General features: G+C 42.3%; 1 protein-coding gene across 1 annotated transcript in view; it reads right to left on the bottom strand.

The window, feature by feature from the left end:
• The window catches only part of CACHD1 (cache domain containing 1), a 144,391-nt gene that overhangs the window by 55,852 nt on the left and 63,333 nt on the right, over window positions 1-25,206 (bottom strand). The window contains exons 2-4 of the mRNA XM_069738196.1: window positions 23,122-23,184; window positions 9,048-9,196; window positions 3,146-3,252 (exon numbers count right to left, since the gene is read on the bottom strand). Of these exons, the coding sequence (XP_069594297.1) occupies window positions 3,146-3,252; window positions 9,048-9,196; window positions 23,122-23,184 (319 nt within the window). The remainder of the gene's footprint in view (window positions 1-3,145; window positions 3,253-9,047; window positions 9,197-23,121; window positions 23,185-25,206) is intronic.

The following is a 25,206-nucleotide window of genomic DNA, read 5'->3' as shown; positions in this document are numbered from 1 at the left end:
TACACAGTGACTGCACCAGCAGAATAGTGAGTGCAGCTCTGGAGTATAATACAGGATGTAACTCAGGATCAGTAATGTAATATATGTACACAGTGACTGCGCCAGCAGAATAGTGAGTGCAGCTCTGGAGTGTAATACAGGATGTAACTCAGGATCAGTAATGTAATGTATGTACACAGTGACTGCACCAGCAGAATAGTGAGTGCAGCTCTGGGGTATAATACAGGAAGTAACTCAGGATCAGTAATGTAATGTATGTACACAGTGACTGCACCAGCAGAATAGTGAGTGCAGCTCTGGGGTATAATACAGGATGTAACTCAGGATCAGTAATGTAATGTATGTACACAGTGACTGCACCAGCAGAATAGCGAGTGCAGCTCTGGGGTATAATACAGGAAGTAACTCTGGATCAGTAATGTAATGTATGTACACAGTGACTGCACCAGCAGAATAGTGAGTGCAGCTCTGGGGTATAATACAGGATGTAACTCAGGATCAGTAATGTATGTACACAGTGACTGCACCAGCAGAATAGTGAGTGCAGCACTGGGGTATAATACAGGATGTAACTCAGTATCAGTAATGTAATGTATGTACACAGTGACTGCACCAGCAGAATAGTGAGTGCAGCTCTGGAGTATAATACAGGAGGTGACTCAGGATCAGTAATGTAATATATGTACACAGTGACTGCACCAGCAGAATAGTGAGTGCAGCTCTGGAGTATAATACAGGAGGTTACTCAGGATCAGTAATGTAATGTATGTACACAGTGAGTGCACCAGCAGAATAGTGAGTGCAGCTCTGGGGTATAATACAGGAAGTAACTCAGGATCAGTAATGTAATGTATGTACACAGTGACTGCACCAGCAGAATAGTGAGTGCAGCTCTGGGGTATAATACAGGATGTAACTCAGGATCAGTAATGTATGTACACAGTGACTGCACCAGCAGAATAGTGAGTGCAGCACTGGGGTATAATACAGGATGTAACTCAGGATCAGTAATGTAATGTATGTACACAGTGACTGCACCAGCAGAATAGTGAGTGCAGCTCTGGAGTATAATACAGGATGTAACTCAGGATCAGTAATGTAATATATGTACACAGTGACTGCGCCAGCAGAATAGTGAGTGCAGCTCTGGAGTGTAATACAGGATGTAACTCAGGATCAGTAATGTAATGTATGTACACAGTGACTGCACCAGCAGAATAGTGAGTGCAGCTCTGGGGTATAATACAGGATGTAACTCAGGATCAGTAATGTATGTACACAGTGACTGCACCAGCAGAATAGTGAGTGCAGCACTGGGGTATAATACAGGATGTAACTCAGGATCAGTAATGTAATGTATGTACACAGTGACTGCACCAGCAGAATAGTGAGTGCAGCTCTGGAGTATAATACAGGATGTAACTCAGGATCAGTAATGTAATATATGTACACAGTGACTGCGCCAGCAGAATAGTGAGTGCAGCTCTGGAGTATAATACAGGATGTAACGCAGGATCAGTAATGTAATGTATGTACACAGTGACCGCACCAGCAGAATAGTGAGTGCAGCTCTGGAGTATAATACAGGATGTAACTCAGGATCAGTAATACAAAGTGATTTATCTTTTTCTGTAGATTACTTCTAGATGTAAACTATAGATTTCTTGCTCAGAAGTGATTATAGGCTGTAACGTTCCCTTGGACTCGTCTGTCATCGCCTTTGCCTGGTTTTGACCTACAGCGATACATATTGTTAATTTGACTTCTCTTTATTAAAGTCGCTCTGTAAACATCATCCGTCACATTTATTTATAGTCGGTGAAGTGTTTACAGCTGAGATGAGACCACTTTCTATCAGAGTGAAAGACAGATTGAAGTCGTGAACTTTGGATCTTGTAGTTATATTATAAACAGTCTTTAAGTGCCTGGAGCGCAGCTCCTCGGCCATGTAAATATGCGGCTTGTAATGGCTTATAGTGAATGAGCTTAATCCAGGCTCATGTACGTATCAGCAATAGACTGAGCAGAAGCCAAAAATGAAAAAAAAAACAAAAAACCTTGCATTATCACAACAATGAATACTTCGGGGTCGCTGCACGTTTGGAGAATAACTTGACAATATTTTAGGGATGGTGGCACTTATCACAAAGACAGGGAAAATTACTTCTGATGTCCAGGCGCTAAAAAAGCTATCCTTACTTACTGTGAATGACTGCCAAAAAAGCTGCATGCAGCCACCACAAGGGGGAGCTAACTGCATACATATCTATACAGCTACCACTAGGGGGAACACACTACATATAGATTTATACAGCCAACACAAGGGGGAGCACACTACATATAGATTTTTACAAGCACCACTAGGGGGAGCTCATTACATACAGATTTACACAGCCACCACAAAGGGGAGTTCACTATATACAGATTTATACAGCCACCACTAGGGGGAGCTCACTACATATAGATTTATACAGGAACCACTAGAGGAAGCTCACTGCATACAGATTTATACAGACTCCACAAAGGGGAGCTCATTACATACACATCTACTCAGCCACCACTAGAGGGAGCTCACAGACAGATTTATACATTCACCACTAGGGGGGTCACTACATACAGGTTTATAAATCCACTTCTAGGGAGAGCTCACAGCACAGATTTATATAGCAATTACTAATGGGAGCTCACTATGCACAGAGATATACAGCCACCAGTAGGAAGAGCTCACTACATACAGATTTATACAGCCACCACTAGAGGGAGCTCACTACATACAGATTTATACAGCCACCACTAGAGGGAGCTCACTACATACAGATTTATACAGCCACCACTAGGAGGAGCTCACTACATATAGATTTATACAGGAACCACTAGAGGAAGCTCACTGCATACAGATTTATACAGACTCCACAAAGGGGAGGTCATTACATACATATCTACACAGCCACCACTAGAGGGAGCTTACAGACAGATGTATACAGCCACCACAAGGGGGAGCTCACTGCATACAGATTTATACAGACACCACAAAGGGGAGCTCATTACATACACATCTACACAGCCACCACTAGAGGGAGCTCACAGATGCATATTACTATACCCCTTTTTTTCAGGAAAGGTCTATGGCGGAGAGTCCACCTACCTGAGTTGAGGTCTCTGCCGGGGTTGAACGCTCTAGTGTTGACCGCCGTAGACAATCTGTCACAGCTGATGGTTTTGGAGACGTTGGTATTGAAGTTACCGTCAAAGCTACAAATGAAAAATACAAATATAGGATTAAAAATAAATAAATCACACCAACACCTTTTATAGGTGAAATAAATTATGGTTCCATTTTTTTATTCACATTAAATTCTAATAAAGTTTTACCTTAAATATACATACACACATCTTTTTCCCCCCTACAAATCCAAAATGACCCAAAAGAAGGGGGGGGGGGAATCAGAGGTTGTCATTTTCACATATTATTTTATTTTTTTGAGTAGACCACTACCTGCGTTTATCGCCACCCATCGAAGACCATTTTTAAATCTAAATTTGTCTTAAAATGTACGATGATCAATTTCTTATTTGAGAAACTGTACAGCTTTCTAAATAAAACTATATAAGTTGCATGTATTTATAATTAATACACAAAAAAAATGTTCTTAAATGAACAACCCCATTACTAGTGCTAACATCTGTTCTCCCTGCTGCCACCACTAGAGGGAGCTCAATAATAACACAGAATGCGGTGAGCTCCCCCTAGTGGTGGCTTAAGGTACAAAAGATTTTAATTAATTAACTAATTATACATCTGTGCAGGGGTTTTGAAGCTTTATAATAGACTTATGTGAAAGTAAACCATTATTTTTGTGAAGCGAGTATGATATCCTGAACTATTGGCGATATAACGGAGTGTGAATTATCAGGAGGAGGCGAAGGTGTTCGAGGAGCTATTCTTATAAAAATAGCCGTGTATCATCTACTTGGCAGAGGCTTCTGAATTGCGATCCCTTCCCCCACTCTGACCAGAATAGAGGGGAATTGAAAAATTCAGAATCTCAGAAACACAGCAACAGGCTTGACAAGGAGAAAACGTTTATCCGATTGACACCTTAGGCTAAAAAATATGGCGAGTTCTAGTCCATACACTTATGAGCTGCCAAAGGTGGTTGGAAAGAAAGGACAGAACAGCATCAGATATAAGATATCATTTGACGAAGCCACGATATAACAGATTTCTAACCCAGGATGGTCCCAGCATGATAAAATCCGGCACCGGGAGAGCCGGCGTGTAGTACAAAATGCAGCCGAGCACCGCCATCAATTAGAAGGCGAGAAAAGGAAAATAGAATGTTTGAGACAGGCCCCGATGTACACACAATGTAAACCACACACCGACAGAAAAACACGGAAATCTCCCAGGTTCAAAGCCTGCAAAAAAACAGCAGGACGCTTCCCCAAAGAGTTAAAAAAAAAAAAATTATAAAAAAAAAAATGGCAAGTGGTGGACGTCGCGTTTTCTCGCTGTAACACAAACAAAAATGACAGTCGGCTGCGCTCAAATCCGAGGCTGTAAAAAAAAAACCCAAAAAAAACCACATTTATCTGACTGTAATTGGTTTCTTCGCCGACTTTCAAGAGATCAAAAAGCCGACTGAAATTCATATTCAAGGGAAGTTGCATTTAGAAAAAAAAAAAAAAAAAAGAGAAAAGTAATGGAAAAGGGAAAAAAAAAAAGTGCCTTCTGGATTCACTTTAATGAAAAAAAAAAAAAAAAAAAAACTGATCGAAACGGCCTCCCAAGGGAGAAAACAGCGCGGTGACTCCCACTTTGATCTGCTCCCCACGGAGAGATCCGCTCCCCTCTGTAGCTTGCAAGATGCTCGCTTGATTGACAGGTGCTCTGATGTGCTGCTCGCTTTGAACTTCAGACACTTAATTCCCAGCAGACTGCAGTCATTTTTATTCTTCCTCAACAGGATTTACAAGCTGGAGATCAGCGGTGGAGAGGATAAAATGAGGTTTGCAGGAGCTTTGAATCCCACATCAAGCCGGGGCTCAGTACAGCTCAGGCCGGGTCTGATGTGGACCTAATTCACACTGCAATGCCCGATACGTCAAGCTTGGGAGAAAAAAAAACAAGAAAAAAAAAACATATACAGTGGGGAAAATAAGTGATACTCTGCCGATTTTGCAAGTTTTCCCACCTACAAAGAACGGAGAGGTCTGTAATTTTTATCGTAGGTACACTTCAACTGTGAGAAACAGAATCTAAAAGTAAAAAAACAGAAAATCACATTGTATGAATTTTAAATAATTTGCATTTTATTGCATGAAATAAGTATTTGATCACCGACCAACCAACAAGAATTCTGGCTCTCACAGACCTGTTAGTTTTTCTTTAAGAAGCCTCCTACTCTACACTCATTATCTGTATTAATTGCATTTGTTTGAACTAGTTACCTGCATAAAAGACACCTGTCCACACACTCAGTCACACTCCAACCTCTCCACCATGGCCAAGACCAAAGAACTGTCTAAGGACACCAGGGACAAAATTGTAGAACTGCACAATAATGGGACACTAGGGCCATTGCAAAGGTCTATTTTACATTTTTGTTTTATTTTTATGGATTATACTAGTTATCATTAGCATTTCCTGACTTCCCATTGTCCACAAGAGCTGATAAAACTAGACTCTGGTGTGTTTTTTTTTTGTTTCCACTACCTTCATGCAGCCTGATAAAATTCTAGATTCCTGCTGCCACCACTAGAGGGAGCTCACTGCATGCTGTGTTATTATAGCGTTCAATGTAAAAATATTACGCAGTATACGCCCCCTGCTGGTTGCTGTAGACAGTGCAATATAATGAAGATAGTGACAATGACCCCTAAATTCAAATATATCTGTTGTGTTTGGCAGACCTGGATCAGCTGTGCCTGTTTTTCTCTGGTCGCTCCTATAGATACTCCAATTAAAGGGGTTTTCCCATTTTCTATATTTTGCTTCTGAAGAGTGACCGTTCAGTCCGTGGCATGGTTCTGCCGTTTGCACGAACTGTGCACTGTATATGAGCTCTCTGGTGTTGTAAGCATAGACGGGCATACCATTGGTGCAACCTGAGTGGCTCGGGATGAAAATGGCAACATTACAACAAAAAAACATTACAAAAAAAAAAAACAGGGAGATATTTCTAATCTGTTTCGGTTTCATGTTGGAAATTTAAACAAAGAACAATACAAAACAAAAGTAAATGTTTACACTAAAGAGGAAACAAAGCTGTCCAGCCACAGTGTGGACAAAACTGTTAAAAAGTGTCAGACCCTCAACACTGGTCATTAGGCGTAAAGTGACGGGACGCAGCTTGTGCCATGAGACGTCCAGCTCCGAAGCATTACAAGTACAGAACCCTTCAAGGTGCAACGTTCTCCTGTCACCAGGGAAGAGGAAGGAAGGACAAAGGACTCATTAGTGAGCAGTAACGTTCCACAGCATGAGCTACAGGCCACAAATGGTTCCTGCCTGACCACCTGTCAGTCTTACAGGGGCACCCAAAAACTGACTCAGAAGAAAAACCTGTCCACAAAGTCTGTCAACCCGCAGGATTTATAACAATTCCTAAAAACAAGCGATTTTAAAAGAAGTTGAAGATCAACCACCTTAAATAGTTGTCGGTCAAGAATGCATGTGTTATCAGTGGTGGAAAAGGACTGAGCAGCTGCTAGACTTCTGTGCCTCCAGATCTGGAATCCTCTGTCCACTTCTTGAACCCTGCACTCCCTCCAGACCAGTTTTTGTCCCACCACACATCCCTGCCTTCTCTCCAGAGACCATTGAAGGAGAGTCTGAACACCCACATACACATGAGACGACTCACCAGTTCTGCTAAAATCGGGGGCCAACATTCATCCAAACGTTCATGGCTGCCTGTACCAACGATAACTTCCTTCTGAACTTTTGCATTTCATGTGGACGTTTATGGGTGGGTGTTGGGCAGCAATAAAGAAGCTGAAAAAATTCCAAATGTCGGCAACTGGATAAAATCTTCAAAAGTTTTATTTCCAGACCTAAGATTACGAATTCATGATGGTAGATGGGATAACACTCATTGAGCTTTATCCCATCTACCATCATGAATTTTTAATCTTCGATCTTGAAATAAAACTTTTGAAGAATTTTTCCAGTTGCCGAAATTTGGAATTTTTCCTTCGTATTTTAACGTGGTTCAGCGGTTTTCCTTGGAATGGCAACGCATTATTGTGAACGGTTTTGAAATTAAACCATACTGTGAGGCTGTAACTTTTTATTCTCACTACTGAGACAAGGGGGCCAGGGCTGCGACAAGGGGGCCCGGACTGCGACAAGGGGGCCTGGGCCGCGACAAGGGGGCCCGGACTGCGACAAGGGGGCCCGGACTGCGACAAGGGGGCCTGGGCCGCGACAAGGGGGCCCGGGCCGCGACAAGGGGGCCCGGACTGCGAAAAGAGGGCCCGGGCCGCGACAAGGGGGCCCGGACTGCGACAAGGGGGCCTGGGCCGCGACAAGGGGGCCCGGGCCGCGACAAGGTCTTAAATAGAAGTAGACAATACTAAGAATGGAAATGTAGGAATTACGGATTTTTTACTTTATCTTCTCCCCATCACAAAACCTGGGCCTGAAAAGTTGCTACCATCAATTGATGTGCAAATCAGTATCTGACCAACTTTTCCAATGCAGCCAATAAACCTTTGACCATCTCAATTTTCCATAGATCGTGCATCCTCCAGACTTCACCATCTTCTATGTGTGCATATAACTATTCAATCATATTATCTCTCAGTGGCTCAAGATTCAAGTCAGTAAAACCAATGAATATAAGAAGAACCCATTAAGTACTGATGGAATAAGGCAGTCACATAAAGTCCAGGGACCGTCAAAAACTTTGGGTCAACTTTTATTAATATTATTTCTTGACACCCTGCTGTGTAGAACACGAGGGGATGGCAGGAAATGAGCACAACTGACAAGGTGGTCCAAGTGTTTTTCATCTGCCATCAGTCTGTATCTTTCTGTGCGGAGACGTCTTTGCTAATCAGACACGGCGAGGGCAGACATATTGTTTAGATTATTGCAGAGGTTCAGACCGGGGGTAAGACAGATCATTTCAAGCATTCAGGGATTTATTTAGAAACCTGAACTCTCGACTTTGATAAACCATATAAAAACCAAGAAGCATAAAAAAAGAGAAAAGAAGAGAAAAGAACAATGTTTATGGAAGACAAATGAATAGTGGTCAAAGTGCAGACGTTCCACTGAGGAAAGGTAAATTGTGGGCACGTGACGAGATCTCCAGAAATCTAAGGACACAATGGTTACCAGAAGGGGCATTATTGCTTTGTAGAGACCACAAGGTTATCAGTGCAGCGAAGGGTTAAATTATCTGCGGACAAACCCTTGTACATTGCGGATATGGACATGACAACCCATTCGTAGAGGCCGGGAAAGCTTGGCTCCTACGCAGGAGACCCTTAGCATTTGTGCATGTTCAAAAACAATAATGTGGGGTATAAAAAAGTTAATTTAGAGTGAATTTCTATGATTCTTCAGATAAACCTTTATATCAATATTTCTCATTATTCCTAATGCATCTTTCTATGGGTGCGTGCAATGCAATGAACTCCCAACATGATCAACATTAAGGTGAACGCAGGGTGCTAAAAGTCTAGGCGCAAATTAGCCATTGATGTAAGGCTGTGCACGTTTAAGGATAAAATGCATGACAAGAGACTCATAATAGGGTAGATATACCAAAAAATGTGCACTAAAGAGTACGGAAATCAAGTAAGAGACTCATTTCACACAAGAAAAACTGGACAGAAACGGATGCACGACCACATATCATATAACATAATGCAAACGATAGAAATATATGTAGCAAAGATGGTCACCGAGGCAAAAAACAAAACAACAAATCATGTCAGGTGTAAAAAAAAAAAAAATGGCAGAGCAGGGGTATAAATGGTCATGTGAACACAGATTACAATGAGAAAGTGTTAGAAAATACCAGGATAGAACTTACTCCATCATGGATGGTGGGATGGTGCAGCAGTCCTGGATGGCAGTGAGTGGCGAGGTGAGATGAGCAGTGTACGATGCTTCTACCACCTGTTTATTCCGCGTCACCACGTCCAAGTAACGATTAAACTTTTCCCGAATCTTCTTGGCCAACTGGTAAGTGAGAAAGGAAACAGAGAGTCATGAGAAATCAGATATGCAAATTGCCTCTTCTGAGAAAAAGAGGACTTAACTCTATAGCGCCACCTGTTGGAAGTAGCGATCCTACAAGTCACAATCAACTCTTTAACGAGTCGTGCAATATGACTTAGGATAAAAGCCAAATCAGTATCTCAATTCGCAGGCACGGTGTTTCGGGCTGTTGGCCCTCGTCAGTGCGAAGCATGAGAACTAATTTGGCTAGGTGAGAGGCTCTGTACTGGGGTCTAAGGGGTAAAGTTTCTCCTTTTGGAGAGTGACATACCAGCTCTGGCTTGTCAAGGTAAGGAGGCGTATTCGCTGTGCAATGCTCCTCTGGGAAATATAATATGCAAATTGCCTCTTCTGAGAAAAAGATGACTTAACTCTATAGCGCCACCTGTTGGAAGTAGCGATCCTACAAGTCACAATCAACTCTTTAAGAAATCAGGAAAAAGTTTACCAGAAGAATAATTCCAACCTATTTTTGGAGATATTCTTGATTTACTTCCAGGCCCTAAAAATTACCACTATATTCGAGAAAATAACTACCATAACATTTCCCATATGTGCAAGAAAATAACTACTATAACACTTCCCACTATGTGCAAGAATATAACTACTATAATACTTCCCCTGTGTACAAGAATATAACTACTATAATACTGCCCCCTATGTACAAGAATATAACTACTATAATACTGCTCCTATGTACAAGAATATAACTACTATAATACTGCTCCTATGTACAAGAATATAACTACTATAATACTGCTCCTATGTCCTATGTACAAGAACATTACTATAATACTGCTCCTATGTACAAGAATATAACTACTATAATACTGCTCCTATGTACAAGAATATATCTACTATAATACTGCTCCCTATGTACAAGAATATAACTACTATAATACTGCTCCTATGTACAAGAATATAACTACTATAATACTGCTCCCTATGTACAAGAATATAACTACTATAATACTGCCCCCTATGTACAAGAATATAACTACTATAATACTGCCCCATATGTACAAGAATATAACTACTATAAGACTGCTCCTATGTACAAGAATATAACTACTATAATACTGCTCCCTATGTACAAGAATATAACTACTATAATACTGCCCCCTATGTACAAGAATATAACTACTATAATACTGCCCCATATGTACAAGAATATAACTACTATAATACTGCTCCTATGTACAAGAATATAACTACTATAATACTGCTCCTAGTCCTATGTACAAGAACATTACTATAATACTGCTCCTATGTACAAGAATATAACTACTATAATACTGCTCCTATGTACAAGAATATATCTACTATAATACTGCTCCCTATGTACAAGAATATAACTACTATAATACTGCTCCTATGTACAAGAATATAACTACTATAATACTGCTCCCTATGTACAAGAATATAACTACTATAATACTGCCCCCTATGTACAAGAATATAACTACTATAATACTGCCCCATATGTACAAGAATATAACTACTATAATACTGCTCCTATGTACAAGAATATAACTACTATAATACTGCCCCATATGTATAGCAATGTGACTACTATAATTCTGCCCTTTATGTATAAGACTAGTGATCTGTACAGGTAGGTGACGTTTCCTATAACGTTTGTTGCTCTTTTTAGTCCCACATTTGCTTTCCAGCACTATCCTCCCTTATTCGCACAGTCACCGGGCCCCTAATGTAAACTATGATTAGATATCCACCCCCCTCCCAACTAGTAATCCAATCTCTCCAATTAATAATCCCCAGCTGGATTGCTGAGAACTTATATTGACAAATGAATTCTTTAACTGTTATTAACGAAAGGCGTCGGGCCCGGATTTGTGTATGTTGTTGCGTGAATGAATAATGAGTGATTGCGCCGCAAATCCCACAGACATTTGCATGAAAATCTACAAATCTACCAGACGTCTCCGAGGAGAGAATCGTGAAATATTATACCGATATACAGACGCCATAAATCTGCAGCGGGTCTGTGACAAGTGATTGATTACATCCGTGCAGTGTTGGTAATCTCAATAGTAATGAATCTGCAGCCTAGAAAATAAGTGGGTGCTGCAGGAAGAGGGCAGAGACTGAGGCCATGGCAATCCACCAAAAACCCAGGATCGCGTCAATGAATGGCTGAAATAAGGGACACAGGGATTCCCCCACCTAAATGCCGCTGTCAGTGATTGACAGGGAGATTTACTGGGATCCTCCCACCTAAGTGCCACTGTCATTGATTGACAGGGAGATTTACCAGGATCCACCCACCTAAGTGCCAATGTCACTGATTGACAGGGAGATTTACCGGGATCCCCTCACTAAGTGCCACTGTCATTGATTGACAGGGAGATTTACCGGGATCCCCCCACCTAAGTGCCACTGTCAGTGATTGACAGGGAGATTTACTGGGATCCCACCACCTAAGTGCCACTGTCAGTGATTGATAGGGAGATTTACTGGGATCCCACCACCTAAGTGCCACTGTCAGTGATTGATAGTGGGGGGGATCCCAGTAAATCTCCCTATCAATCACTGACAGTGGCACTTAGGTGGTGGGATCCCAGTAAATCTCCCTAAGTGCCACTGTCAGTGATTGACAGGGAGATTTACTGGGATCCCCCCCACTAAGTGCCACTGTCAGTGATTGAGAGGGAGATTTACCGGGATCCCCCCACCTAAGTGCCACTGTCAGTGATTGACAGGGAGATTTACCGGTATCCCCCCCACTAAGTGCCAATGTCCGTGATTGACAGGGAGATTTACCGGTATCCCCCCCACTAAGTGCCAATGTCAGTGATTGACAGGGAGATTTACTGGGATCCCCCCACTAAGTGCCAATGTCCGTGATTGACAGGGAGATTTACCGGGATCCCCCCACCTAAGTGCCACTGTCAGTGATTGACAGGGAGATTTACCGGTATCCCCCCCACTAAGTGCCAATGTCAGTGATTGACAGGGAGATTTACTGGGATCCCCCCCCACTAAGTGCCAATGTCCGTGATTGACAGGGAGATTTACCGGGATCCCCCCCACTAAGTGCCACTGTCAGTGATTGACAGGGAGATTTACTGGGATCCATCCACCTAAGTGCCACTGTCAGTGACTGACAGGGAGATTTATGGGGTTGAACTGCAGGTTCAACTGCACCCACCGAGTGACATACAATTATGGTGATTATTGGGAAGGAACTATAGGGGCTGTCTACTTTTATAAAGATGGGTCCTGCGGGGAACACAGCAGCAACTGAGTAATTGCTCTGCAGCGCCACTACAGGAGGACTTGAAGTATTACAATGCTCCAATAAAAGTCAATGGGGGCCATCATGTGCAATGCAAGGGTGTCGGGACCCCCAGATCCCCACATAACCTTTGTTTTCATGCCCAAATGTCACCCACATGGCCCTAACCTTCAAGGCAGGTAGCAGGTAGCCACAAACTATTATTATTAATATTATATTATTGGTAAGGAAGCCGGCGAGCGGAGGAGCGACGGCGTTAAATATGGAAATATGTTTTGTAAGTGGATCTGATGTTTCTCTGACAAGAAAACCTCAATCGCCCCTTTGAATATCAGTTCCTTTTGTGTTTTCAATGGGAGGCGTTTTTTGTTTTTCTCTTTCGGATTTATTTTTTTTTTAATCCGGCCTATCTGTTCCTTTTATCTGGCTTAAATTTTCCCCAGGCGTCCTTTTTGTTTAGCCGCACATATTCTCCCCCCACCCCGAGCTGCTCTGGAGCGTCGCTCCTCTTAAACTTTGCATCTCAAAAGAAGCCCCTTTTCAGATGAAAAAAATGACATCTCAAAGGAAAAAAAAAAAAAAATAAGAATTTCAATCTTATCAAGAGCGGATTGTGAATATGAATCCACAGCTGGCAAATAAAGGGAAGGTTGGGGGGGGGATTTGGTATTGAAATGGGCAGAGGACGGGGGGTAGAGGACATCTTCAGAACAGTGGCAAGTTGGAGTCTTATGATCAAACTACGACTCCCAGCATGCACCGGGGTTTTAATCTATACAAGGCCTCTTATCAAAACGGTTTACAGGAAAAAATGACTGTTGCCCATAGCAACCAATCACTGCGCAGCTTTCATTTTACCAGAGCCATTTGAAAAATGAAAGCTGCTCTCTGATTGGTTGCTATGGGCAACAGACACAGTTTTGATGAATGAGGCCTGGTGGGGATCTACTAGCTGTAATTTGTAATATTAACCTTTGGGAACTAATTTATACATAGACCAGGAATACGGTTCATTTTGGGCAAAAATAACTCGCCTTCCATCACATTTATTTTCTGTTTTAGACACTTTTTGCACCAAATTTGGCAAGTGGGTGTAGTTTATGGGAAATTGGTAAAGCTTGGTAGGAAGGACGTGACTGTCCGGGCTCTAGGCTCATTTACATGATTTGGATATGAGGATCTCATTTTTCAAAAGTGTCTGACAGTAAATCTATCTGTAACTCATAACCATCAGGACACAGACTTAATTTTATTAGAAATGTTTAAGAAATCTGCGCCGTGATTGGATGCTATGGACAATCTCTAGAAATAAATTAATACCATTTTCTGTTGTTATATTTAATATTTTCATATTTTATTATATTTGTATTGTTTTATGAATAATATTATAATGTATTTTACTTTAGTTTTGTATTACGAATTAGATTACCACTTCCATTATTTTATATTAATATAAAACAGTAATACAAAAATATAATACAATCGTAAAATAAAATACAATATAACACTAATAATAATAAAGTAATAAAACATAATAAAATATAAAAATAATAATAATATATTATTTATTATTATTATTATTAGCAACAATAACAATCTGGACAATATTGTCTAACTGTATGAGTGAGTACTGCTACCCCTGGCACTTGAACTACAAAAGAGCAACCCATGGACAAATGCAAATCAGACAGCACACTCTTTGAAGGGCATACGTACATTACCAATTATTTTCGTATGTAGAAAAGAAAAAAAAAAAACTCCAAAGGCTATTACCTGCCATTTTAAAACTACTTTGTCACTTCAACCCCCTACAACATACTGTTTTCATTATTTGGGTAGTGGCACATGATCAACAAACTCCCTACATGTCTTGCATGCATTCTATATTTTATTCTTCTCTCCCCTGTACTGCATCACTGCAAATAAGTCTCCTTCTTCATCTGGCAGCTGCAAATACAATCTCCAGTTAATTCCCAGTTAGTCTCCTTCACGCCAGCGCAGCTATAAATACATAACCGTCCAATGTCTGCCAAAATAACAGTCTATGGAAACCTTTGGAGTGGGTGCAAAAATGTAAATGTAAACATTCCCCCCTCTGGCAGCAATAAATACATTCTTGAATAAAGAGGGTCCCCAAAGAAGTGAATTGTAGTTGCACAACAGTATCCAAGAACCTCTTTGGTCCTACTGTATACGTCCAGCCGTCGAGACACCGGCAAACAGCTGTTTTATAGGGATGCTGTGTCATACCGCCGGCGCCACTGGTCTAATAGTGAGGATAGGCCATCAGTATGAAAGTCCTGGACAATCCCTTTAAGCATTGCTCTTTTTTCCTGATCCGTACAATAAATGCAATATTTACAGGCAGAACGAGCCCTTTATGGGGAAGATTTACGCATCCTGCAAGGAGCAGCCGGGAAACCGGTCTTTGTGGTGAATACTTAATAGTAACCGTTGATGAGGAACAAACAGGTTAAGAGACTCCCATAAATAACCTCCAGCAGGCGGGTGTAAAGCCCTAAAGATATCAACACTCCAACCTTAATCCTATAGCGAAACGGAAACTAATTTAAATTAAATGGTAAGAATATAGGAGGAGAATTTGGCACGTGATAAATCAAAGCGATTTACAAAACACATTTGCTAAAGTGGGGAAAAAAGGCAAAAAATAAGCGACCTCCGTAACTACCATGGTGGGTGCGCACACATAAGGCACCGATGCCATTGCCCATAAGCCCTAACAGCCCATGAAGTACGATTACAACATGGGCACAACAGTATACAATTCCCTGGAAATGACGTTCTTTTACATAAAAAGGTACACGTTTTGACAATTACAATTCTGATGTGTTTCTTCCTATCAGTCCAAAACCCATTGGGACAATGCCAAATTCTGGAAGCTGTCCGGCTGTTCTGGGAGGTCCGGGGTACGTCCAGACAAGCAGCCGATAGATCCTTCACCATTTTGTCTAAGTAGAAGCTGAAAGTCTTCACGTGACCTGAAGGAAGGACTTGCAGCGACCAAATCAGTAACCCTGCGCAGAGATCTGACAGCCAAGTGTGTAGGGTACTGAGTGTGTAGGTGCGGGGGTCTCTGGTGGGCATCATACTCAGTTGGTAATGTTATGGGCTTCATTAGGAGATTATTTCTATGTGGGCAAGTATACTGGGTAAAGCTAGGGAAAAGGCTTAGAGCAAAATAAAAATTGTCGATGTGTGCTGTGTGTGCCACAGTTTTTATCCCTCTTCCCGATCTTAAAAAGTTGGGAAACATGAACATAGGCCAGATATCTCTGGACCAGATATCACCACCCTACTAACCCGAATCCCTCAATGTCTATCCGCTATTTCATCCTTCTTCTCCGCTAGATTTCTAAAACTTAACATGGACAAAACAGAATTCATCGTCTTTCTCCCATCTCACGCGACCCCCCCAATGAACCTATCCATTACAGTAAACGGCTGCCCACTCTCCTCAGTCCCACAAGCTCGCTGCCTCGGGGTAATCCTTGACACTAATCTCTCTAACCGCATATCCAAGCCCTTTCCACTTCCTGCCGCCTTCAACTCAATAATATTTCATGGATCCGTACACTCCTAAACCAAGAATCTGCAAAAACCCTAGTCCATGCCCTCATCATCTCCCGCCTCAACTACTGTAACCTCCTGCTCTGTAGCCTCCCCTCGAACACTCTCGCACCCCTCCAATCTATTCTAAACTCAGCTGCCCGACTAATCCACCTGTCCCCCCACTATTCCTCGGCCTCTCCCCTCTATCAATCCCTTCACTGGCTCCCCATTGCCCAGAGACTCCACTACAAAACCCTAACCATGACGTACAAAGCCATCCACAACCTGTCTCCTCCATACATCTGTGACCTCATCTCCCGATACTTTCCTGCACGCAACCTCCGATCCTCACAAGATCTCCTTCTCTACTCCCCTCTTATCTCCTCTTCCCACAATCGCATACAAGATTTCTCTCGCGTATCACCCCTACTCTGGAACCCTCTACCCCAACATATCAGACTCTCACCTACCATCGAAACCTTCAAAAAGAACCTGAAGACCCACCTCTTCCGACAAGCCTACAATCTGCAGTAACCACCGATCGACCAAACCGCTGCACGACCAGCTCTATCCTCACCTACTGTATCCTCACCCATCCCTTGTAGATTGTGAGCCCTCACGGGCAGGGTCCTCTCTCCTCCTGTACCAGTTGTGACTTGTATTGTTCAAGATTATTGTACCTGTTTTTATTATGTATACCCCTCCTCACATGTAAAGCGCCATGGAATAAATGGCGCTATAATAATAATAATAGGCTTCACATGCAGCCAATATTACAAGGAGGAACGCACAGACCGCACACCAGCCTACATTACTGGGAGTGACACACAGACCTCACATCCAGCCTATATTACTGGGAGAGAAGCACAGACCTCATATCCAACCTATATTACTGGGAGAGACACAGACCTCACATCCTGCCTATATTCCTGGGAGACACACAAACCTCACATCCAGCCTAGATTACCGGGAGAGACACAAAGACTTCACATCCAGCCTATATTACTGGGAGAGACGCACATACCTCATATCCAGCCTATATTACAGGGAGTGACACACATACCTCACATCCAGCCTGTATTACTGGGAGAGACGCACAGACCTCACATCCAGCCTATATTACTGGGAGAGACACACAGACCTCGTATCCAGCCTATATTCTTTGGAGTGACCTACAAACCTCACATCAGCCTAGATTACCAGGAGACACACAAAGACTTCACATCCAGCCTATATTACTGGGAAAGACACAGAGCTCACATCCAGCCTATATTACTGGGAGGGACGCACATACCTCACATCCTGCCTATATTCCTGGGAGACAGACAAACCTCACCTCCAGCCTAGATTACTGGGAGACTCAAAGAGCTCATACAGCATAATGTAAGCTGTGTCACTCCCAGTAATATAGGCTGGATGTGAGATCTGTATGTCTCTCCCAGTAATATAGGCTGGATGTGAGGTCTGTGTGTCACTCCCAGTAATATAGGCTGGATGTGAGATCTGTATGTCTCTCCCAGTAATATAGGCTGGATGTGAGGTCTGTGTGTCTCTCCCAGTAATATAGGCTGGATGTGGGGTCTGTGTGTCTCTCCCAGTAATATAGTCTGGATGTGAGCTCTGTGTATCTCTCCCAGTAATATAGGCTGGATGTAAGATCTGTGTCTCTCTCCCAGTAATATAGGCTGAATGTGAGATCTAAGAGACACACAGCTCACATCTAATCTGTATTACTGGAAGAAACACACAGAGCTCACATCCAGCCTATATTACTGGGAGAGACACACAGACCTTACATCCAGCCTATATTACTGGGAGAGACACACAGTCCTTACATCCAGGCTATATTACCGGGAGAGACACACAGACCTCACATCCAGCCTATATTACTGGGAGAGACACACAGCTCACATCCAGCCTATATTACTGGGAGAGACACACAGAGCTCACATCCAGCCTATATAACTGGGAGATACTGACAAACCTCAAATCTAGTTTGTTTAACTGGAAAGAGACACATACCTCATATCCAGCCTATATTACTGATACATAGACCCACTCTCAATTTGAATGAGAAGAAAATTAGTGTGTATAATATAAAACAAATATAAAAATAAGTTCCTATTCAATGACAGCAAACAAGAAGTAAAACTGCAAGAATTTGGAGAAAAAAGGTAAATTATAAAGGGTTTGTCTAAAATTTTGCAAAACTTGGGAATGTTATAAATACCCATTTGCTCACTATTGGAACCCTCAGCACTTTGCTGGTTGCCATCGTTCCCCTACTGATGACATCACATCCATCATTCGCATGACTGATGCTGGCAATCACTTGCAACAGCAGGTATGTTTTGCATGTTGTTATGTTATGTTTTGCATGTAATACAAGTGACCACTGCAGCCAGTCATTACTGCAGGACCAGCTGAGAAAATGATAGTAGCATCGCAGGGGATTTGCCGGGTAACTAATGGTTATTTCATTATTTTATAAAATAACTTACTCCGTCAATTTTCGTAAAATCCCAGAAAAATATTTTAATACTAGAAACAGCGCCACACCCGTTTATGGGTCATGTGTTGTGCTGCAGCTTACAAGCAAATAAGCTGCATTACCAGACCCAACCTGTGCACAGGTGTGGTGCTGTTTCTAAAAGAAAGGGGCTCTGCTTTCTGATCCTGTACAAGCCATTGGACCAAGGTAATGCAGCCCCAGTTACAATCTAGGAGGTCTTCTGGAATAAGGTGCCGTCATTTTTACCGATCATGTTTCTTTAAGAAAACAGTTGCTGTTGTGTCATTACAATTAATGCAGCAAGTTAGTAAAACTTACTGAGGCCTGACCTGTTTACACACTGCATGGCAGTCAGTCTGTGGAGGCCATTAAACCCGTGCTGAATGACAAACTTCACCCTCCATGTTTATCCTCCATCTGGCCAGTAAAATCCCCGCTCTGAAAGATGGCCCTGCCACTCCGGGTGATGTCATGGGGCTCAGTTTACACAGTCTTATATTATGGGGCCCAGCTCAGGGAAACAGTGATTTTAGGACAAGTGCATTAACCCTTCCTGATCCGCCACAGCTCATTGGGCTCAAATTCTTAAGGTCAGGGGTCTTCAAACTGTTCAGTAACAGGATCTTTAACAGTCTGGAGGAATGCCAACCGTGGACACACACCCGCCAAATGCTGCTGTGCTGGGACGAGGCTACAAGCATTATACAGTACATTATAAAAGTTATATTCTTGTACATAGGGGCAGTATTATCTACTATATAATTGTCTAAAGTCAATTTCCGTCTGTCTTTCTGTCTGTCACGGATATTCATTGGCCGCGGCCTCTGTCTGTCATGGAAATCCAAGTCGCTGATGGGTCGTGGCAAAACGCCCACGACCATTGCCACGACCAATCAGCGACGGGCACAGTCAGGCGGAAAAATGGCCGCTCCTTCCTCCCCGCAGTCAGTGCCCGCTCCATACTCCCCTTCAGTCAGCGCTCACACAGGGTTAATGACAGCGTTAATGGACTGCGTTATGCCGTGGTGTAACGCACTCCGTTAACGCTCTGCTATTAACCCTGTGTGACCAACTTTTTACTATTGATGCTGTGTATGCAGCATCAATAGTAAAAAGATATAATGTTACAAATAATAATAATAATAATAAAAAAAAGGTTATTCTCACCTTCCGCCGTCGCGTCCTGTCCTCAGCAGTGCACGCGGCAGGTTCCGGTGCCAAGGATGCTATGCGAGAAGAACCTTTCATGACGTCACGGTCATGTGACCGTGACGTCATCACAGGTCCTGCGCTCATACCAACCCTGGGACCGGAAGCTGCCGCGTGCACCACACACAGGCGCCAGGACTTCAAGGACCCCTCGGAACATGAGTATATGTTTATTTTTTATTTTAACTCTTTTCTAACCTGTTACATACGTGGCTGGGCAATATACTACATGGCTCTGTGCTGTATACTACGTCGCTGTGCTGTATACTACGTCACTGGGCAATATACTACGTGGCTGGCTGGGCAATATACTACGTGGCTGGGCAATATACTACGTGGCTTGCTGGGCAATATACTACGTGGCTGGGCAATATACTACGTGGCTTGCTGGGCAATATACTACGTGGCTGGGCAATATACTACGTGGCTGGCTGGGCAATATACTACGTGGCTGGGCAATATACTACGTGGCTGGCTGGGCAATATACTACGTGGCTGGGCAATATACTACGTGGCTGGGCAATATACTACGTGGCTGGGCAATATACTACGTGGCTGGGCAATATACTACATGGCTGGGCAATATACTACGTCACTGGGCAATATAGTACGTCACTGGGCAATATACTACATGGTTGGGCAATATACTACGTGGAAATGCATATTCTAGAATACCTGATGCGTTAGAATCGGGCCACCATCTAGTCTATATATATAATTGTCTAAGGTCCATTTCCGTCTTTTTGTCTGTAACGGAAATCCCGCGTCACTGATTGGTCGCGGACGGCCGGGCTATGCAGCATCCATAGTAAAAAGATATAATGTTAAAAAAAAAACTAAAAAAATTAAAAATCGTGCTATTCTCACCTTCCGGCAGCACCTTTTCCTCATCCTCGCGATGCTCTCGGCAGCTCCTTTCCCAGTAATGCTTTGCGAAATTACCCCAGATGACGTAGGATCACGTGAGACCGCTACATTATCACGGGTTATTGCCGGAAAGCATCACTGGGAATGGACCTGGCGAGAGCATCGCTAAATCCTGGGCTGGATCCGGGGGCCGCTGGAAGGTCAATATATAACTATTTTTTATTTTAATTATTTTGTTTAACAGGGATATGATGCCCACACTGCTATATACTACGTGGGCTGTGTTATATACTACGTGGGCTGTGTTATATACTCTGTGGCTGCTATATACTCCGTGGCTGTGCTATACACTACGTGGATTGTGTTATATACGACGAGAACTGTACTATATACTACGTGGGCTGTGTTATACACTACGTGGACTGTACTATATACTACGTGGACTGTACTATATACTACGTGGACTGTGCTATATACTACGTGGACTGTGCTATATACTACGTGGACTGTGCTATATACTACGTGGACTGTGCTATATACTACATGGACTGTGCTATATACTACATGGACTGTGCTATATACTACATGAACTGTGCTATATACTACATACTACATGAACTGTGCTATATACTACGTGGATTGTGCTATATACGTGCGCTGTGCTATATACTAGGTGGGCTGTGTTATATACTACGTGGACTGTACTATATACTACGTGAGCTGTGTTATATACTACGTGGACTATACTATATACTACGTGGATTGTGCTATATACTACGTGGACTGTGCTATATACTACGTGGACTGTGCTATATACTACGTGGCTGTTTCATATACTATGTGGCTGTACTATATACTACGTTGACTGTACTATATACTACGTGCATTGTGCTACATACTTGGACTGTACTTTATACTACGTGGGATGTGCTATATGCTACGTGGGCTGTTATATGCTACATGGCTGTGCTATATGCTACGTGGCTGTGCTATATACTACGTGGGCTGTTATATGCTACATGGGCTGTGTTATATATGTGGCTGTGCTATATACTACGTGGCTGTGCTATATGCTACGTGGGCTGTGTTATATGCTACGTGGGCTGTGTTATATGCTACGTGGGCTGTTATATGCTACGTGGCTGTGCTATATGCTATGTGGTTGTGTTATATGCTATGTGGCTGTGCTATATACTACGTGGCTGTGTTATATACTACGTGGCTATGCTATATGCAATGCACGCTGTTCTATATGCTACGTGGCTGTGCTATATACTACGTGGGCTGTTATATGCTACATGGTTGTGCTATATGCTATGTGGCTGTGTTATATACTATGTGGCTGTGCTATATGCTATGTGGCTGTGTTATATACTACGTGGCTGTGCTATATGCTACATGGGCTGTGCTATATGCTCCGTGGGCTGCTATATGCTACGTTTACTGAACAAGTTATGTCATACATATTCTAGAATACCCGATGAGTTAGAATCGGGCCACCATCTAGTAGTTATATTCTTGTACATAGGAGCAGTATTATAGTAGTTATATTCTTGTACATAGGGGCAGTATTATAGTAGTTATATTCTTGTACATAGGGGCAGTATTATAGTAGTTATATTCTTGTACATAGGGGCAGTATTATAGTAGTTATATTCTTGTTCATAGGAGCAGTATTATAGTAGTTATATTCTTGTTCATAGGAGAAGTAGTATTTAGTTATATTCTTGTACATAGGAGGCAGTATTATAGTAGTTATAGTCTTGTACATAGGGTCAGTATTATAGTAGTTATATTCTTGTACATAGGAGCAGTATTATAGTAGTTATATTCTTTTACATAAGGGCAGTATTATAGTAGTTATATTCTTGTACATAGGGGGCAGTATTATAGTAGTTATATTCTTGTACATAGGAGCAGTATTATAGTAGTTATATTCTTTTACATAAGGGCAGTATTATAGTAGTTATATTCTTGTACATAGGAGCAGTATTACAGTAGTTATATTCTTGTACATAGGGGCAGTATTATAGTAGTTATATTCTTGTACATAGGAGCAGTATTATAGTAATTATATTCTTGTACATAGGAGCAGTATTATAGTAGTTATATTCTTGTACATAGGAGCAGTATTATAGCAGTTATATTCTTGTACATGGGGCAATATTATAGTAGTTATATTCTTGTACATAGGAGCAGTATTATAGTAGTTATATTCTTGTACATAGGAGCAGTATTATAGTAGTTATATTCTTGTACATAGGAGCAGTATTATAGCAGTTATATTCTTGTACATGGGGCAATATTATAGTAGTTATATTCTTGTACATAGGAGCAGTATTATAGTAGTTATATTCTTGTACAAAGGGATCAGTATTATAGTGGTTATATTCTTGTACATAGGAGCAGTATTATTGTAGTTATATTAAGTTTGCATAAACCTTGAACAAAACTAATTTGTGAACTTACTTGTTGGACTTCACCTTCGCCATTTGAAATCTTTTCCGTATAGACAAATGAATTGAATATTCTCTGTAGGTACAAAAAGGAAAAAGCGAAAAGTTATGTGAAAATGAGAGAATTACTAAAATAAAAATCTGTCAACTATATTTATTAATAATAATAATAAAATTATTATTATTATTATTATTATGCACTTTATCCTCAACAATATCACAACTCCCAATATTCTATACAAGATAACAAGTAATTCAGCGCATTGCTGAGCAGTTCATGTAAATGGCGCATACATTGTAACATTCGCAATCATTCCAGTACGTCATATTCACAAATGGTTAAAAAGTGGCTCAATGTAATCATGTCCAGCAATTCTGAATCTGCCGGGACCATTTCTTTGATTTGCTGTATATCACCGGCTCCCGGTTTCATTAGTGGAGGAGGATATTGTGACGACACCGCATCTATCACAAATCCACCCAACCCTCCTCGCTCTGCAAATCCAATGGATTCAATTTCCCCCTTTTCTATAGCAGACCCTTTCTCTGTTTCACTCTGGCTGGGGATTGGGAATTTAAGAAATGTGAACTCACAGATCTAAAATGCAGAAATAAATCTCTTCCTTTAACAGCTCCAAGAGCCAAAAAAAAAAAAAAAAAAGATTCTGGGATTTGTAAGGGTTTCCTTCTCCATACAGCTCAATCAGCCAACAAGTGTCATTTACCTTCCACCACAGGAGGTGGGCTGCTGGGATCTACCAATGGAAATGGAGAGCAGCAGAGCGCCCCCTCTGGATGTCATTATATAATCATGTAAAACAATACACAGAGGGCGCCCTTTCAGACCGGACGTAACCCTAGAGAGGGAACCCTTCCAGACCTGACATATCCCCACAGAGGGCGCCCTTCCAGACCTAACATATCCCCACAGAGGGCGCTCTTCCAAACCTGACATATCCCCACAGAGGGAACCCTTCCAGACCTGACATATACCCAGACAGAGCACCCTTCCAGACCAGACGAATGCCCAGAGAGGGCGCCCTTCCAGACCTGACATATCCCCACAGAGGGCGCCTTTCCACACCTGACATATCCCCACAGAGGGCGCCCTTCCACACCTGACGTATCCCCACAGAGGGCGCTCTTCCAGACCTGACGTATCCCCAGAGAGGGCGCCCTTCCAGACCTGACGTATCCACAGAGAGGGCACCCTTCCACACCTGACGTATCCCCACAGAGGGCGCTCTTCCAGACCTGACGTATCCCCACAGAGGGCGCTCTTCCAGACCTGACGTATCTCCAGAGAGGGCGCCCTTCCAGACCGGACGTATCCACAGAGAGGGCGCCCTTCCACACCTGACGTATCCCCACAGAGGGCGCTCTTCCAGACCTGACGTATCTCCAGAGAGGGCGCTCTTCCAGACCTGACGTATCCCCACAGAGGGCGCTCTTCCAGACCTGACGTATCTCCAGAGAGGGCGCCCTTCCAGACCGGACGTATCCACAGAGAGGGCGCCCTTCCACACCTGACGTATCCCCACAGAGGGCGCTCTTCCAGACCTGACGTATCTCCAGAGAGGGCGCCCTTCCAGACCTGACGTATCCCTACAGTCAAAATCTTCAAAACGGCGCAAGTGGATTTTGAATTTTACGGAGAATAAAAAATGCTTTTTATTTTGGTCTTTAACATTTTTTGAGTGTGTCTTTAGCGCAAAAAGTCACGTGTTCAGCTGAAATCACTTGCCCAAATATTGCTGGCGTTGATGGGGGGGGGGGGGGGAGGGGGAAAAGGGGGAAGTAGAGCACAAATTAACAACTTTATGACCTGTTGAATATGCCAAAACATGGAAAATCCAAACCTTGCCTACGATGACGGACATTAAAAAGAGAGAAAAAATAGGACAAAAACAGACTATTGTTTTAAGGCAAAAATAAGAATAAGAAAAGTAATAAAACAAGCATAAAAGCAAGAACTGAAAATGCAAATGCAATACTGAATGGGAACCTTTCTGTGTCTGATGGACCTGTCTTGCCCTGCATTACACAGAAACCCATTACTAGGAATGGACAGTGTGTAATACTCTATTTCACCAGTGGG

This window comes from Ranitomeya imitator, chromosome 8, assembly GCF_032444005.1.
Source record: "Ranitomeya imitator isolate aRanImi1 chromosome 8, aRanImi1.pri, whole genome shotgun sequence".
In the NCBI taxonomy this organism is placed as follows: Eukaryota; Metazoa; Chordata; class Amphibia; order Anura; family Dendrobatidae; genus Ranitomeya; species Ranitomeya imitator.
This window is presented reverse-complemented; position numbering and strand designations above follow the sequence as displayed.